The 17,534-nt window shown below is 41.7% G+C and overlaps 2 protein-coding genes across 5 annotated transcripts in view; one reads left to right on the forward strand and one right to left on the reverse strand.

Annotated features, from left to right (window-relative positions):
- HELT (helt bHLH transcription factor) overlaps nucleotides 1–17,534 on the forward strand; it is a 131,487-nt gene that overhangs the window by 15,967 nt on the left and 97,986 nt on the right. The window lies entirely within an intron of this gene.
- Nucleotides 1–17,534, reverse strand: part of ACSL1 (acyl-CoA synthetase long chain family member 1) — a 46,516-nt gene that overhangs the window by 10,208 nt on the left and 18,774 nt on the right. For 3 of the 4 annotated variants that reach the window (XM_082237910.1, XM_082237908.1, XM_082237909.1), the window contains exons 3-13: nucleotides 14,564–14,678; nucleotides 14,151–14,215; nucleotides 13,073–13,174; nucleotides 10,655–10,754; nucleotides 9,981–10,159; nucleotides 7,050–7,082; nucleotides 6,876–6,927; nucleotides 6,409–6,482; nucleotides 5,069–5,146; nucleotides 582–716; nucleotides 220–354 (exon numbers count right to left, since the gene is read on the reverse strand). In XM_082237910.1, the coding sequence (XP_082094036.1) occupies nucleotides 220–354; nucleotides 582–716; nucleotides 5,069–5,146; nucleotides 6,409–6,482; nucleotides 6,876–6,927; nucleotides 7,050–7,082; nucleotides 9,981–10,159; nucleotides 10,655–10,754; nucleotides 13,073–13,174; nucleotides 14,151–14,215; nucleotides 14,564–14,678 (1,068 nt within the window). Of the gene's footprint in view, nucleotides 1–219; nucleotides 355–581; nucleotides 717–4,938; nucleotides 5,017–5,068; nucleotides 5,147–6,408; nucleotides 6,483–6,875; nucleotides 6,928–7,049; nucleotides 7,083–9,980; nucleotides 10,160–10,654; nucleotides 10,755–13,072; nucleotides 13,175–14,150; nucleotides 14,216–14,563; nucleotides 14,679–17,534 lie in introns of all 4 variants that reach the window. The other variant, XM_082237911.1, reaches the window with a different exon arrangement.

Genomic DNA, 17,534 nt, shown 5'->3' on the forward strand with positions numbered 1-17,534 from the left:
CTTAAAGCAGCTCTGTTCAGGGAAGTTTTTAATGCATGACATATTAGTGTATTTTTGGTCTTTGTGGAAGCCGCCCAGAGGGTGGCGGGGTACAAATAATAAATTATTATTGTTGTTGTTGTTGTTGTTGTTGTTGTTGTTGTTGTTGTAACCCAATTGCTTCTGCCCCCTCCTGTGAGCACACTATTTTCATTTTTAAAAATGCAGGGGTATAGTTACCTGTATTTTACGGAAAATCATTTTATCCCACAGGCTGTTATTTCTAATTATGCCACTTCTAAGTTCCGCTTCTTTCCTCTTGGAAGCAAAATCCAATATCCACCGCTTAAATGAAGTATTTGCTTGGCCAAAGATCTGAGAAGAGAGACCATTTTTTATTATGTTTGCAGCAAAAAATTGCATGGGTCATTTACTGGCTTATTGATACAGGTTCACCGAGCAAATCCTAGAGGCAACTTTGCTTGCGATGTCTGTGCTGATGGCTACAGGCAGGTTCACCAAGCTGCAAAGTGTGCTCTTCTGAATTTGTAAGGGGAGTGAGAAGGAAAGCACGGACTGGATTCGATTGCTCGTGGACTTACTTTATCAAACATTCTGTTCAGCAGTCTTGGCACAACTGGAAACACTGTAGGCTGCAAAGTTTTTAAGTCATCCATGAGTAGCCTGATGTCTCCCTGGAAAAATCCTATCCGAGCTCCATGGCAGAGAATCACGCACTGTTGAATGACACCATATAGATTATTAAAACCAAACCCACCTGGCTGGACAAGTAGATTTGCCCAAGTTAAAAATTAGGGACATTCTGCATATTTTCTAAGTGTAGTTTAAAGCATTCTTTACACTCTTCTGGCATATCACAAGTTTAACTGTTTAGCCATAGCTAGACTCTGCCCAAGTATCTTTACCAAGAAAAACAGTGCTGTCTAAGCAACTTATTTCTATCATTTTTGCCTCACACACCCAACTAAAACAAAAGTTACAGTCCTCAATATGTTCTGCACCCCAATGCCAATGAGCATGCAAATGTTTGACTAGTCTGGTTCATACTGTGTTTCCTGCCTCACAATCTAGCACCAAGATTGGTAAATCTCATCCTTAACTCAGTCAGCAAGTTCGCTGAATTTCTTGCTGGGTAAATGCTGTAGGAATTACCCATCTTGCTTGGCGAATTAGCCTGGAGACATATGGCTAAAGAGATCAGCAGGCACACCAACGTTTTTTTCACTGGTCTACAGCAGAGCTGTATGTTTCAACTTTTGGAATGCACTGAAGGCATTCAGAAAGCATTAGAGACAGAGGATGAGACAATCTCACTTAAAATACACAGAACAGTGTGGTGCTTCTCAAACTCCCCCCCCCCCCGAAGGTTGTGGCTGGATCCAAGGTGGGTCGCAACAGGAGCACTACCACCATGCAAATATATGGTCAAAGGTTAAGAGGTGGGTCTCCAAATGCATGTTTGGGTTAAAAGTGGGTCCTGGGTTCTCTAACACTTGGGAACTCTGAGTAGAGACAAGAAGTTACAGTCATACCTCGGGTTAAATATGCTTCAGGTTGAGCATTTTCAGGTTACGCTCTGTGGTGACCTGGAAGTAATGGAACGCATTACTTCCAGGTTTCGCCACTCACGCATGTGCAGATGCTCGAAATGGCATCAGCACATGCGCGGAAGTGGCGAAACACGGCCCGCAGATGTGCAGTCGTGTGTTATGTTCTACTCAGGATGCGAACAGGGCTCCAGAACGGATCCTGTTCGCATCCAGAGGTACCACTGTACTTTGGCTAAGCCAAAAGTCCTGGCTTGCCTTTTCTGTATTGGATATAAGGTCAACTCCCTGGGACAGTTTATTGTTGTACATTGTTTCTAAATTTAGTGCTGTACATTGTTTTAATTGTCTGATTTAACCATATTTGCACAGCAGTTTCTAATGTTGTGAGTGTCCTCTAAGAGGCTTCTACTCTGCAGCCTCTTATAGTTGTTTTATCTGCGAGTCTTTTAGTTCTTATGCTCTTACAGTTGTTTTATTTGAGTGTCTTAGTTTGTTTTTAGTTCTTATCTGTTTTAATTATCAGTTTTTTATCGGGGGGTGCCGCTAGGGGCGCCTTGGAAGATGGCGGATATTAACATCTATCCAGCCCACATGAGATAATTAGAGGCTGATTATGGGGAGTAAATCAGTCTCCCTAACATCTCTCCAGGGGGGAGAGATGCAGTTTTCACCCGCTGTTGCCATAAATCACCCCTGAGTTCGAAAGAAGGAGGGGGTGAGGCACTGGGTGCACAACCCTGAGCGGGCCTCGGAACTCCTCTGAAGCTACTTCCAGGAGCGAAACTAGTTGTGCTACTTAAAAGGAAAAAAAATTGGTGAAAGATCACGCACATGCTTCAAGAGAGGCAGGAGGATTTTATCTGCTAACAATTTTACCACTGAAATGAAGAAGATTGAGATGGAAGATTACATCAAAGTACTACAGACATTCTGGTATGTGGAATGGAATGCAACAGAACTGAAAGGGGGGGATGACTTTTTTTTTTTGCTCTATGTGATTTACTAATAACCCTCCCTCTTAGAAGATCCATCAAAAAAACTAATCGGCAAATGGGACTAAAAAGGAACTGTGTGGAATAATATGGAATAATATGGATTTAAAGGTTTTACTCTGTAAAGGACTTGGAAAGAAGGAAGGCTCTCTCTATGACGCAGTAAGAAAGGAGATTTGATACGGAATGTGTATCAAATTTGATACGGATGTGTTGCAGGAGGTTTGGTCTTGGGGAGGGCGAGCCGAAGATTTATTATTTTCAATGAGATTGCAAACTGGAAGGGGCAGCCCTCCTGGAAAAAGACTAATTTACGATGCAACAGGTCGGGAAAGTTAAAGAGCGAGTTTTTAGACTGTATTTGATGGCGATTGCTTGCTCAAGCAAAATTCCTGGACTGTTGGATGAGAGTGATTTACGAGAGAGCAGTACAAAGTCTGCACAGAAAGACAAATAAGACTGTTTTTTTCAACCACTTGTGGAGCAACTCGGAGGTGAATAAAAAGGAAAATGAGTAACGACAAGGATTGAGAAGAGGGGACTGGAAATATCATTCTTAATATGAAAGCAGCAGAAATATTTGAGGATTGGACTCTTGCCGATCAAGAAGCATGGGTACCCCCCACAAAAATTTATAATTTGGAAAACAATTGGATTATATGATATGTATTGTTATAATTTGGACTAATTGGTTTGATGTGTTTAATTTGGTAATATGAAACTTAATTAAAATTATTTTTAAAAATTATCAGTTTTTTATCCATTCATTATCCGTGTTTAATCTTGTATTTTATTCAGATGTTTTTTCCTATGCCTGTTTCCTTGTCCTCATTTGCTCTAACAATTATCGGTTAAAAAATCCTAACTGCTATTTTATCTATATGCTTTTTTTAATCCTGGTCTGTGACCGTAATAAAGTTTATTCATTCATTCAAGAGGAAGAAGTTAGCTAGCTAGATACAAAGGCTGAAGGCACACTAGTGTGCCATGCTACACTTACCAGAACTGAGAGAAAGGAGAGGAGCAAAACGAGATCAAGCCCCGATTATTAGTGTTTTGAACTAAATGCTTACCTAGGAAAGTGTGTTCTATTTACAATGCCTTACTGCCAGTCAGAACATTCTTCCACTGGCTCTTAAAAGTAAATAATTTAATGCTTAACAAAAAAAAAAAAACCAAACAGGTTTGGCATCAGGAAACAAGCAGCAAATGTTCAGCCACTATTTCTGGTACCAACCTTTCAGTCTGCTTCAAAATATTACACACTTAGCACAAACCTTTTATAAAGTATTTATGCTTTTAGTGAAACTTGTGTCTATATGTGCCCATGCAGCTTGCACTAGTATGTGTATGGCTATCTACATTAGAGCAAGGAGGAAACCAGAAAACTATCAAAACCTCTACTTTGGAGCTTATTTGAATGGCTTAGCGCATTCTTTACACACCGGCTGGAATCAGCACAATCAACTGTAAAAAGAATGGTGTAAGGCTGGGGCGGGGGAGGAGTGCTATGGCACTGAAAGACTCTACTAGAAGGGTCAACATAGGCAAGAAGTTCATTCGGGGGGGGGGGCTCCGCTAGGGGCACCTTGGAAGATGGCTGACAATACCATCTCTCCAGCTCACACGAAGTAATTAAGGGGCTGAGATGGGAGTAAATCAGCTTCCCGTATTTCTTCCCGGTGGAAGGGAAGATGCAGCCTCGTCCGCGGTTGCCCATAAATCACCTCCGAGTTCGAAAGTAAGGAGGGGGTGAGGGCACTGGATGGAAAGCCCTCGAGCAAGCTCGGATCTCCTGGATGCTGTCTCCGAGAGCGACCCAAGTTGCATTTCTTAAGATGAAAAATTGGATATAAGAATTATTGCACATGCTTCGAGTGAAGAAAAGGGTCCATTAGCTGCTAATTAAGCCTGCCACTGAGAAGTTAAGAGTGATGGATTGGATTGGAAACGGAAAGGAAAGGGGGGGGGATAAAACTTTTTCTTTTTTTATTACAATACTGCCCAACAACCCCCCTCCTAGAAGAACCGTCAATACAACCTATAGCAAGTGAGTTGGGAAAATAAACTGTGTGGAAATAAAAATATCAACTAAAGCCTTTGTTTTTTGAAATATCTGGAAAGAAAATAAAAGGCTATCCTGTGACGCAGTTTTGGCTATCTAGAAAACTTTCTTAGCAACTTGTGTTATACTATTGCTATTTTTTAGCTATTTGTGCTGTACTATTAAGACTAGAAGTGCAGTAGAAATCTTGATCAGATCAGGGAAGGGAAGCAAATTTACACTAATTTTCAGAGTTCAAACATTTTTAAAAGTCCCATTTGGTCTACAGAGGCTTGCTTACTTGTTGACAGGCTGACAAAAAAATTGCTTCCCCACAAAGAAAGAGTCTTACCTGCATAATTCTTTCAAATACATGTGCAAGAGGCAAATAGGAAATGTGTGTGTCTCTGGCACTCATTATATAGCCACTCTGCAAAAAGAGGACACTACTTAATTGTTACATAGAAAATACAGGTTCCTACCTCCACAACTCTCTCAAACATGTGGGCCAGAGGCAAGAAGGAGATTAAAATATCTTCTGTAGAAGGAAAAACTGCTTTCTGTCAGTGGAAGCACCAATAGAAGGAAAGAAAGAGAAAAATGTAAGAGTTAAATTTGTTTAGTGTAAGAACAGATACCCGAACACATATTTATCCCAAAGCTCATCTTTTTAATGGTTAACCTTGAATTTTTAAAAAGAGTTGAAACAAAGTTTGGTCTTTTGGTTACAGTATTTTTTAAAAGTTGCTGATGAAAAGTTGAGAAGTTCCAAGTCACCAACTTATTCCCGCCTGTTATTCCATGTCAGTTAAAACAGAACCAGTACACATGTCCACCAAAGCAACTGGAAAGAATGCAAGCTACAAATTAAACAAAAACCCAAGTTAGCTGATCAAGTTAATCTGGAGACTATTTTTTATACCACATTGCCCTATCAGCTGCAAAATGGGGTTTGAAAGTGTTGTCAATCATTTCCAGTGTGGCTTTCACAGCTAACAGGGTTCTCGGGTCTAATCCTGGGTTATTGATAACAGAGGTATTAGAAATGCTTTTTCTTGCCTCAAGGTCACAAGAAAAACTGGGTAAGTGAGATGTTCTATCATATCAAAAGCTAGATAGGAACATCAGATATAAAGGGCTGAGTGCCTCGTCCAATCATCCCTCGATTGGATCCTCCTTCTTAAACCGACTGATCTACTTGTTATTTTTTTTAAAAAGTCCAGATATCTTTTGATACTGTGCTTTATGCAAGAGCTCTTCGAATCAGGCAAGTAGAGAAGCAATAATACACTTGGCTATAGAGTTAACACTAGGTTACGTTAGCTACAATTAAAATACGTGGGGAAAACTGGTGGAACATTCATTATGGAGATAAGCTTCATGTCAGATAGCATCTGGCCCAAATACCATCTCAACCATCAAATGTCAGTGGCCTTAGGAAAGCCACTCAGAGCACTATTCATGTGGGAGCACCGGCCCACCTTATATTATTGCAGTAATTCTTACAACACTGTTCTGAGCACTACAGCACTTAGTGCCATAAGGCAATCTGAAGTATTAAGAAATTTAGCAGACACACCTATGTTCTGGTTCCCCTTACAATTAATTTCAGCGAACCTTCAAGAGAGGGTGCATTCTAAACCCAACTATAATTAAGATTAATTCACAAAGCAGCCTTTCCCATCTACTACCCCTCCAGGTGTTGTTTGACTACAACTCCCATAATCCCTGCCAGCCAGCCATGCATGTTGCAAGTAGGAATCAACTATTTGGAAGGGAAAGCACAACTATTCACCTAGCACTTAAAACAATCACACTTTACCTCTGTAGCTTTCACAAATGCCGACATATTGCTCACTATATTTTGGTGAGTAATCATTGCTCCCTTGGGGTTTCCTAGAGGAAAAAAGGTGTTAATATATGTAATAGTGAATACATCCAGTTTCTAACTAAGCTGCTGAAAACGCTTGTATAAATATGCAAGAGCTTAAGAATGATAGGTTATACAATGAATACACATAATCCATCTTACTTCCTTAAATGTCCTACCAAATGTGAAGATAAATCCAGGATATGGGCAAGGCTGGATAATTTCCCCTACCTCCAAAACCTTTGTCTTTCTCAGCAGCCTAGACATACAACTGAAGTTTCTGTGACCCATCAAAAACTAGGGCTCATAGCAGTTTAGTATAGAATCTGCTTTTATAGCATTAAAGTATCTCAAAATTCTAATCTCACTTCCCCAACCAAAGAATGTTGTCTCCCCATTACAATACTTCTAAGGTGTACCTGTAGTTCCACTGGTGAAACAGATTATGGCTAGATCTTCTGGTTTTGGAAGCTAAGAAGAAGAGTAAGAGATTAGACTAGCAGTCTGTCTTTAACAACTGATCACACACACAGTTTGAAAGGTTTTAAAAAATGTAAACTAGAGTTTTATATTAGAATCTGCATGATACTTACTACAGCTTTGTGTTTGTGGACTCTTCCCAGTGCCTTTAAGGAAGACAGGAAGGAGAAAGAGAAAGAGATGGCAAGTTAGGAAGCTAATGACGGTTGGGATTTCCATAGCTCTTACTTTAAGCTCTCTCAGGAGCAGCAGTGAAAACTACTTTTCATTCGTAAGCTTCTAACGAAGGCTCAACTATTTGGAAGGGAAAGCACAACTATTCACCTAGCACTTAAAACAATGACAGCTTTCCTCATTTATAGGCTATACACTTGGGCAGGTTTTAAACTCAATTAAGTTTCGGAAAGCTGGCAAGGCTTATGCTCTGTACTCATCAAATGCCTGCAGGTTCTGACCTTTCCCCTCCCTCGGTGAACTAGAATTGGAGCACCTCCAGTGGGAGCACAGTAAATTTTGTTTGATTGCGTGCAGTTGATTCAGGACAGATCTGAACTGGCACAACATACAACTAGTAGTAAATTCCACCTTGGTATATGCATGAGGTAGCTTAGAAACAGTGCTTGTTGGGGTTTTCAAATTTGTCACTTAAAACTAAATAAAGGAAAGCTCCTTCCCTGAATGAAGAAAGGCTCATGCTGGTAATCAAGTATTTGGAAATCCACACCCTAAACTTCACCTCAGGACACAAGCCAGAAATTATTAAACTGGTTTAATATTAAGTTTAACAGTGCTGCCTCTGGCCTCTTTAGTTTTCTGAATGTTACCATTTGGCTAGGGAGCAGAAACGAAAGAGATGCATGTGGTATGGCTATGATGTATGAATTTCTACCAATAATGAAACAAATAAACCTGGTGATAGTCTGGAGGCAAGAGCTAGGACTCAGCTATACAGCTGCAAATAAAATGTTTTAAGTGTGTTTTAAGGGCAATACACAATGTGACACTAGATGGCAATCGTTATGGAATTCAGTGTATTTTTAAAAACGCTTTTAAAAAGCATTTTCAGAACTGTTTTTATATATATGTAGATTCCACCCTAGTCTGAACAAGTTCCCATGAAGAATAAACAAGCAGATTAAAAACAAAGCCACCTTTCCCCCAGGAAAACGCTTCAGTGATACTACTTTAGCAGTGTTGAACTCCAAATTATTTATTTAACAAGATCTATAGACAATTTAATAACAACAGCTACAATAACAACAATAACAAACACTAAGCCAGCTAAATATTTTATGCATAGAAAACTACAGATCAACAGAAATTGAAAGCAAGTATGCAATTATGTATTTGAAAAGGCATAAAGAAACAGAAGTTTTGAGAAGGCACTTAAAACAATACAGTAGACACCTGCCTGATGTTACCAGGCAGGTTTACAGCATGGGTATTGCCACAGTAAAAGGCGGACTTCCTCATAGATGTGAAATGAACATTATATGGCTTCTGCAAAAATGCAAGTTCCACATATCAAAGTGATCAAGTGGGCACATATGGGGCAAGTTGACCCTTTGAATAATCTCATTCCAGGCTGTTGAGGGTTTTATTTACTAGCACCTTGAATTTGCACATATCTTTGAGCACAGGTGTAATATATTGACAAGATTTCATTCTTGTCAGCAGCTGTGCTGCAACGTTCTGCATTAACTGAAGTTTCTGGATCAACTACAAGGGAAGCCCCACACAGAGTTTGCTGCAGTAATCCAGTCTTGAAGTTATCAATGCCTAGTTTAACGGTAGCCAAGGTATCCCAGTCCAGAACAACTGTGGCCAAGGCCCCTAGTGACAAAGCTGGATTCAGAAGCATCCCAAGACTGTGTATCTGTTCCTTCAGAGGGAGTTCAACCCAGTCTTTGGACATGATGTTGGCAAATTCAGGAATTCTTCTGCAAGTGCAAGCACTTTTTAAACACTTTGGTAACCAAAACATGTGTAACTGTCTATCGGCAATAGGATTCTGAATAGGTAGGGCAAAGTTCAGGCAGAAATGGACATCCCTGAGCCTCAACACAAAATAATATTGCAGATGCTTCAGCAGAAAGCCAGTCACCTAAAGGAGGATTTTGCCCTTGTAAAACAAGAACTCAGGTACACTAAGGAAGCGGAATGGTGGGAGATTCAGGACACACAAAAGTACTTCACACAGCAAATAGTTAAAACTCTGGAGTTTGCCTGCATAGGAGGCCATGATGTCCCAACCTGGATGGCTTTACATAAATTCATGGATAAGGTCATCAATGGTTGCTAGCCATGATGGCTACATTCTACCACTACTGTCAGAGCCGTATACTTTTGAATACCAGTTCCTGGGCATCACAGGTGGGGCAAGTGCTGTTGTGCTCAAATTCTGCTTGCAGGTTTCCCACAGGTATATGTCTGACTATTGTGAGAACAGAAAAGCTGGTCTATATGGGCCTTTGGGCTGATCCAGTGAGCTTTGTCTTGTGATAAAGGGTCTCAATTGACTTGCCTAATCCTAACTGGGAGCACATAGGCATCAGCGCTAGACACTCGGAAGCTGGATCTTTTTTCATGCCATCCAATTAAATGTTCAGGCTCCTCAAAAGTCATACTTGAAAGCTTACTGGAGAACTACATTACAGAAGCACAAAGTACATTTGGAGTATGGATTTGCGCACAAGACCTCTGATCTTTGTTGCAGTGACACTTTATAAATCAGGACTACAGGTTCTCGTTAACATTTTTCAAGTGTGATTTCCCCCCCCCCCCAGAATTGACACAACCTTTGAACCAGTTATACTAGGTTGTGTATCTTTAATCTTAGCAAATGTTTAGTGCCATGTTGTGAAATACTAATTTGTAAACTGGCCAGGAGATCCAAGCTTTTACACAACACAAGTCCAACCTTTATCCTTTACCCTGTTGGTCAAAGATCAGCATTTTGTAACTTGCTAAACTTTGCTTCTTTCTTCCCTTGATTTTGATGTATCATCAAAACTAGTGGCTGTCCCATAAACTACTTTGCTCACCTCAAATTCTTTCATGCTGATTACATCCACTCCACATTTCTTTCCACGAGTGGCAAGATCACTCTCAAAGGGATCCATAATCACAATTGTCTTGAGGACAGATATTTCTCCTTTCTCGATGTTATCCAGCAGAAGCTTCGCCTTTTCAGGCTTATCACAAAAAACCAATGCTAAGTCAGCTAAAATTGAGAAGAAAGGGGGCAAAATTGGGAAGAAAGGGGGCAAATTAGAATCAGCTTACCCTCACCCTGTCTAGTCTACTTCTGCACAAAAGACTATGTCACCAAGGTTGGGAGTAAATTGCATATTGTACACTTAAGTTTGGCGCTTTCATTTTGCTGCAGGGATCTCATTGTATGTAGGGCCATTCCAAGAACGCTCTTCAGGCTGCTCTTTCTCCAAAGCCATTATACCCCAGAAAACAGACTGTCGGAATCGATGGATTCACTTCCTATAGTCAGCAAGTCCCTGTGCCTACTCAGCTATTAAAGGCTACTTCATCTTACCTACTGCTATTCTGTTGCTGTAGCAGCTTTCAAAAACAATTCTGCAAATAACTCTACAGCTGCAAAGTTAGTTGCATTCTGTGATGTTTGGGTTATGGTGGGTAGGCTTTTTCATAGTGATTGCATTACAGACAAGTGTATTCATTTGTTGAGGAATGCAGCATATACCTTTATTTACAATGTAAGTAATAGCTTCAGTTCCAAGGGTGTCGTAGAGGGGTACAGCCACCATAGAGTAAGAGTAGCATCCTTGTTCAATGATAACCCACTGCAAGAGAAGCAGAGTTAATGTAGTGCTTATTTGCCAAGCACAGATGCTACAGCCAGCTGGCCTGGTTTAGGTATTTTCACACTAGCATTCAAACAGTGACTCAAGTATGCCAGTGTCAGCCTTGTTTGTTTGCAAAGCAAGCTGCTGTCATCAACTGAAGTACGCAGCAGTAAGGAGAAAAGTCTATGCTTTTGCAATTCAAGTTTCCTTTATGAATACTGTCATGGAAGCTAAGATGCCATTCACGCAGCTATTTCCAGCTTGTGATCGGTGCTGTTTAGCCAGCCCATGCATGCGAGTGTTTGGCACGGATTTGTCGTTATGATAAGTTACAAGCCAGCTTTTGCTGATGCAGTTTGTTGCATTCTGCATGTGCATAATAACCACTTCAGTCACAAGCTGAGAGTCTGACCAGGCACCAAGATAAGGAAGAACTATTACCCCCTGACACACACGAACAGTCCTGGAACAGTCTGTTAATATATCATTGGAGTTGGACGTACATATTTGTGTTGAAATAGTTTGTAAGTCTGGAGTACTAAAAAAAGAACATTACAGTGGAACCTCGGGTTGCGGACATAATCCGTGATGGAGGCACGTCCACAACCCGCAGCGTTCATAACCTGCAGCGCTGCATCTGCGCACGCGCGTGATGTGATTTAGCGCTTCTGTGCATGCACGAGCAGCGAAACCTGGAAGTAACCCTTTCTGGTACTTCTGGGTTTCCCGTGGTCTGCAACCTGAAAACATGTAACCCGAAGTGTTTGTAACACGAGGTACCACTGTACTTCTGCATCTTGTTTCTCAGGGTTACTTCACATTGCCCCTGTGGGAGGAACTGGACATAGTAAACATAGGTCTGCTGCTGAAAATGATATAAAGAGTTTCCCTCTCCTCTTCTTTGTAATACAGTACTGGAAAAGTGTGGTGAGATCACATCATACATTTGGCAGCTGCAAGGGCATGGAGTGGTTAAAGAAGGGCTATTTGCTCCACAACAGTTGTATCTACTTCCATCTTGTATACAGGTGTTGCTATCAAACCCAGTTCCCTGCCACATGGATTTGTTCAATACAAGCATTTACAAGAACACATTACAATTCCTTATGCATGTAAAAAGCAATCACTTGTACAAAGAGTATTTTAATGCAATGTGCATCAGGAAGTGCCATCGGAGGGCATTTCCATCATTATATGTTGCCATGAACCTAAAGGATAAAGCTGATTTAAGCAAGTAATAAGCAAGCTAACCGATGGTTAAAGCTAAGCCATATGCTAATGCTTTCTTAACTAAAGTCCCAGATATTTTCCACACCTATTTCTCTATAATGTGCTGTATTGTATTACTGGATCAATCAGTTCAATGGAACACCTTTCCTAAAGAGTAGCACATTAGATTAAGAGATAATGTTGGAAAAAACAAATGCCAACAAAAACAATGCAGGAAACAAACTCCCTGAACTAGTATTGAACTGGAAGAAACGTTTGGTATCTTAGCTACCACAGTTGTTATGACTCAGTTTTGTGGTCTGTTAGTATCAAGTCTTAGAGGCTTGCATTGTCTGCAGTTCACAATTCAAATTTCCATAAAGGGTGCATATGAAGGAACAGTCTCCCTCTGAAAAACATCTCAGTTATAAAGCTATGTATGTACAAAGGATTGCTGAAAGTTAGCTAATGAGCAATTAGTTCCACCCTGGTATGAGCTTGGTTGCATAGTAGGGCTTGGTATGAATTCTTCTTACACATTGTGCAAGTTTATAGGTGCACTGCATTACAACACTCTTTATACAAGTTTTTTGTTTTCTTTTACACACATCAGAAACGTCAATGCATTCTTAACAACAAAATTTGTAAGTGCATATCCAGGTGTGTAAGAGTTGATATTGCAATTTAGGGCTTGGCAATATCTGGTTTTCAACATCATGATATATCAGCAACTAAATATCAGTATATGCTGATATATCACAGTGTCTGAAAAGTATATTGTCTGCTTCTTCCTCCCCACCTTAGGGGAGGAAGAAGCAGCCGAGATATATCACCCAGCTCCATACTGCTCTGGTTCCTGCAAGGAAGAACAGTATGGGGGCTTGATCAGCTGAGGGGTGGGCGGCTTCCTTGCAAGGGGTGACCAAACCCTTGATTCTGGCTTCCAGGTGAATTGGTTTCCTAGGGAGCAAGATGTGATTTTTATGGATGATGGCAACCTCCCAACCATTCACTCTGTACTGGTGCTGCACTGTGTACAGGGCTGGGTGAAATTAGGATCATGGAAACTCATCTTCCCAGGGATGCAAATGATGGCCTTTGATTACCTCAGGTCTGTTCTGTGAAAAGATTCCTATGAACTGATCAGGAGATGGTTTGAAGCCTCTGTTCAGAAGCGCTGAGCCAACACATTCTGCTCTTTCTGCAACCTGGGGGAAAACACACATCTGTGTAAAGGTGCATCACTTACCAATTCTGTGAAAGCATGTAGGAATGTACTGTTCAATTTTCCATTTTCCCCCGCTCGGCCTCTTCAGTAACCTTAGCCACTTTACACATTTTACACAGGTACTGGCCAACGCTTAAGGTAGGCTATATACCATTAATGAGTAGGATGGAAGCCTGTTTTTTAAAGGCCAGGTATCTGCTCTAAAAAATTATGCCTAGGCAGAGCTCAGAACAATTCCACAACTGCCCTGGCCATTAAATTCACAAAACACATAGAAGAATCAGATTTTAAATGAGCTGAGACATACTCGATTTGAATATGTAGGTGGGAATGCTGTTAAGTCTGTTTAGCTAAGAATACAAAAGCTTAGAATATGAAATATTATAGGGATCACACACAGGATCAATATTTCCAACACATAATATCTCTCTCGTGATATATATTAGCCAAGTTACAATGAAACATGATGGCTTAGATTCCAATTGAATAAAGTCCTTCCCCCCAAAAAACAAACCAATCAGATGTCTGCTATCGCCCAAAGTTTCCACCCATTCTGGGTAATTTCCCCATTGTGCACAGGGTCTGGAGCCTCTGACCCCTCCAGACAGGCTTTTCATGGATTGAAAGAGAAAGGAAGGGACAGGAAATATAAGGAAGTTCACAAAAGGAAAAACTGATTAGAATTCAAGTTTTGAAAGATACTTGAAAGTGTCTGTTGAACTATAGATTAGGCAAGTGTGCAACACATAAAGCCTGGATACTAGTGAAACTTAACAACAAATTTTGTATTAAATATAAACATAAAGAACATAGGCCACTTAAGTATGCACCCAATAATTGTGGCTGTTGAACTTCCCTCATCCCAACATTTTTGAAAGGAAATAACTTGATTGCTGTAAGCATCAAAAGAACCAAGCACCAACCCCATCAACATACACAAAGTTGTGTCCGCTTACCTCCTTGTAAGAGATCCATTCATACGGTTGATTTGGTTTCCTTACACCCAAACAAGGGCCATTGTCTACAGTGATAAAATTTTAAAAGGTTTAAGAATTTTAGCAACTAAAAAGGAAAAGAAAGAAATACAGGGGAGATTCTAGTTCACTCCACCACCAGATGGTTCAATCTAGCCCCCCCCCCCAAATGATTCTAAAGTTAAAAATTCATGTGCAAGGCTTCATTACTCACAATGTCAATATTGCAACCATCATGATACATAGTTCTCACTTTAAACTTCAATCATCAGCTGATTACTATTTGCTATTCCAGCAGACAATATTTTACTGCACTATGAAAGCAGTCAGCTACTGTTTCTTTCAGGTGACTAGAGCCCTGCTCCAGTTTGCTTTCCCAAGGTATGAATACTCACTTGACACATGCATTCCTCTTTGGAAGACATCATAAACTGTCTTCACATCATCATAGTAGTATGACATTGTCTCATCACTATCAAGTAGTGATGATCTTCGGGCATGGTCTTCACCCTGTATATAAAAGAAGGTTAAATTACACATTTCTTTCTCCAAAGCGTCCTGTGTGACCCTTCTTTTCGATGTCAGACAGTAACAGCCAAGTGACTAGGTTGTTGCAACAGTTGATTGAATTAGGGAGCATGTCAACGAAAGAAGCAAAACTCTGGCTAAAATGTGTGACAGATATAAATTCAGTTCCTATCTCATTTCATTTCTGCTACAATACTAGGGCATCCCATATAGTTCAATTTAAGTTCAGCTGTATTTGGTTGATACGGACACACACACACAAAAATTAGTGCTGATAACGTAGCCCAGTTGCAGTTTGCAGAAAGGAAGTGTGGTGGTGCCTCACAAGACGAAATTAATTCGTTCCGCAAGTTTTTTCTTCTTGTGAGTTTTTCGTCTTGCGAAGCACGGTTTCTCATAGGAATGCATTGAAAATCAATTAATGCGTTCCTATGGAAACCGCTTGCCAGGCTGGCGGTGCGGAGAAGGGCTTTTCTCCCCACCGCAAGCCTTCAGGACAGGTACGGGAACAGAGGGGAAGGGGCGCAGCGCTTCTCCTCTGTTCCCGGGGCTTGCGGTGGGAGGAGGGTTTTTCCTCCCCACCGCCAACATTCAGAACAGCATTCTGAATGTTGGCGGTGGGAAGGAAAACCCTCCTCCCACCGCAAGTCTTCAGGACAGCCATCTGAAGGCTGGCGCGGGGAGAAGCTCTCTCCGCCCCACCGCCAGCCTTCGGAAGGCTGCTCTGAAGGCTGGCGGCGGGAGGAGAGCTCCCCGCGCCACCGCCAGCCTTCGGAAGGCTGCCCCGAAGGCTGGCGGTGGGAGGAGAGCTCTCTGCCCCACCGCCAGCCTTTGGAAGGCTGCTCTGAAGGCTGGCGGCGGGAGGAGAGCTCCCCGCCCCACCGCCAGCCTTCGGAAGGCTGCCCCGAAGGCTGGCGGCGGGAGGAGAGCTCTCTGCCCCACCGCCAGCTTTCGGAAGGCTGCTCAGAAGGCTGGCGGTGGGAGGAGAGCTCCCCGCCCCACCGCCAGCCTTCGGAAGGCTGCCCCGAAGGCTGGCGGCGGGAGGAGAGCCCTCCTCCCACCACCAGCCTTCGGAGGAGGTCCGAGGACAGTGGGGAAGACGCGCTGCGCTTCCCCGCTGTCCCGGAGATTTCCCTATGGGCTTTCGTCTTGCGAAGCAAGCCCATAGGGAAATTCGTTTTGCGAAGCGCCTCCAAAACGGAAAACCCTTTCGTCTAGCAGGTTTTCTGTCTTGCGAGGTGTTCGTCTTGCGGGGTACCACTGTAGTCATCCTATGCTTATACAGTGGTGCCCCGCAAGACGAATGCCTCGCAAGACGGAAAACCCGCTAGACGAAAGGGTTTTCCGTTTTTGAGCTGCTTCGCAAGACGATTTTCCCTATGGGCTTGGTTTGCAAGACGAAAACGTCTTGCAAGTGTTCTGATTTTTTTCTGCTCCCCCCCTTTTACTAAGCCGCTAAGCGGCTAATAGCCTTTTATCCGCTAATCAGCTAATCCTTTAATAGCCACTAATCCTTTAATAGCCGCTAAGCCTTTAATAGTCGCTAAGCCTTTAATAGCGCTACTCCGCTAAGCCGCTAATAGGGTTGCTTCGCAAGACGAAAAAACCGCTAGACAAAGAGACTCGCGGAACGGATTAATTTTGTTTTGCGAGGCACCACTGTAAATTTGTTTGAATAGAATAAAATGTTGAACTTAAAAAGGGGTTGCCTGCTTTTTTGCAGTCATGGGCACATCTGCAAACTATTGTGGGCAACACACACACACCACAACCTATTCCATTGCTAAACAAAATGCTTCTTTCAAGCCTAACATCAAAGGGGATGGGGGACCCGGTGGGAACATGTGTGTTTTTGGACATCACATTGGCAACTCCTGCTCTACACACTACAAGGTCAATGAGTCACTGCAAAAGGTTGGTTTCTCATTTCCACTTAAACTAGACCAAAGTTGAGAAAAGTCTAACATTATGCTGCAATAACTGTATAATCTTTTGCAATTGCCTTGTTTCAAGGCAGTGGTAGCCAATGTAAAGCCCTCCAGATGATGCTGAACTACGGGCCATGCTTGCTAGCAACATCTAGAGCAGTGTTCCCCAACCTCGGGCCTCCAGCTGTTTTTGGACTACAATTCCCATCATCCTTGACCACTGGTCTTGCTAGCGAGGGATGATGGGAGTTGTAGTCCAAAAACAGCTGGAGGCCCAAGGTTGGGGAACACTGATCTAGAGGACCAAAAGTTTCTCACACCTGTTTTACAACCGCTGACAAAAACTGTCTCAGAAACCAGATTTCTCTTTAGTACATTATTGAAGTATAAGAATTGCACCTGTGCCCTAAACATTTGTACAGCGTGTATTTTAACCCCTTTCCACTGTAATACACACTGCTCACCTTGCAAAGAAGGTAATTGTCTGGAAGCACCTTTTTGGTGTGTTTACAAACAGCTCGCTCGGGAAAAGAATTTTTCATTGTAAAACTGGTTCAGCTGGTTTCAAACTAGTTCTCACACAGAGTTTCTTATTCAAGAACAGACATCTATATAAAATACTACTTGAGTTTTACATGAAAGTTTCATTGAAAGAATTAGTCAGCTGATCAAGTTTTCAAAGTGACATTTTATGAACTAGAAGCTCCTCGCCATCATTATAGAATACTATACTCTTCAGTGAAGGCCTGCTTTGTAAGTGGACGTCTTGTGATCATGATCACTCACTATCCCAGCAACCAAAAAACCCCAAGATAAGAAATGCCTCAAATAAGAAATGCTTTATTTGCATCATTCCTATCTAACACATATGACTAATTGGTTGCAAAGTGCTCTCTACTCAATGAGAAGC

This window comes from Podarcis vaucheri (assembly GCF_965113315.1).
Source record: "Podarcis vaucheri genome assembly, chromosome: 9".
In the NCBI taxonomy this organism is placed as follows: Eukaryota; Metazoa; Chordata; class Lepidosauria; order Squamata; family Lacertidae; genus Podarcis; species Podarcis vaucheri.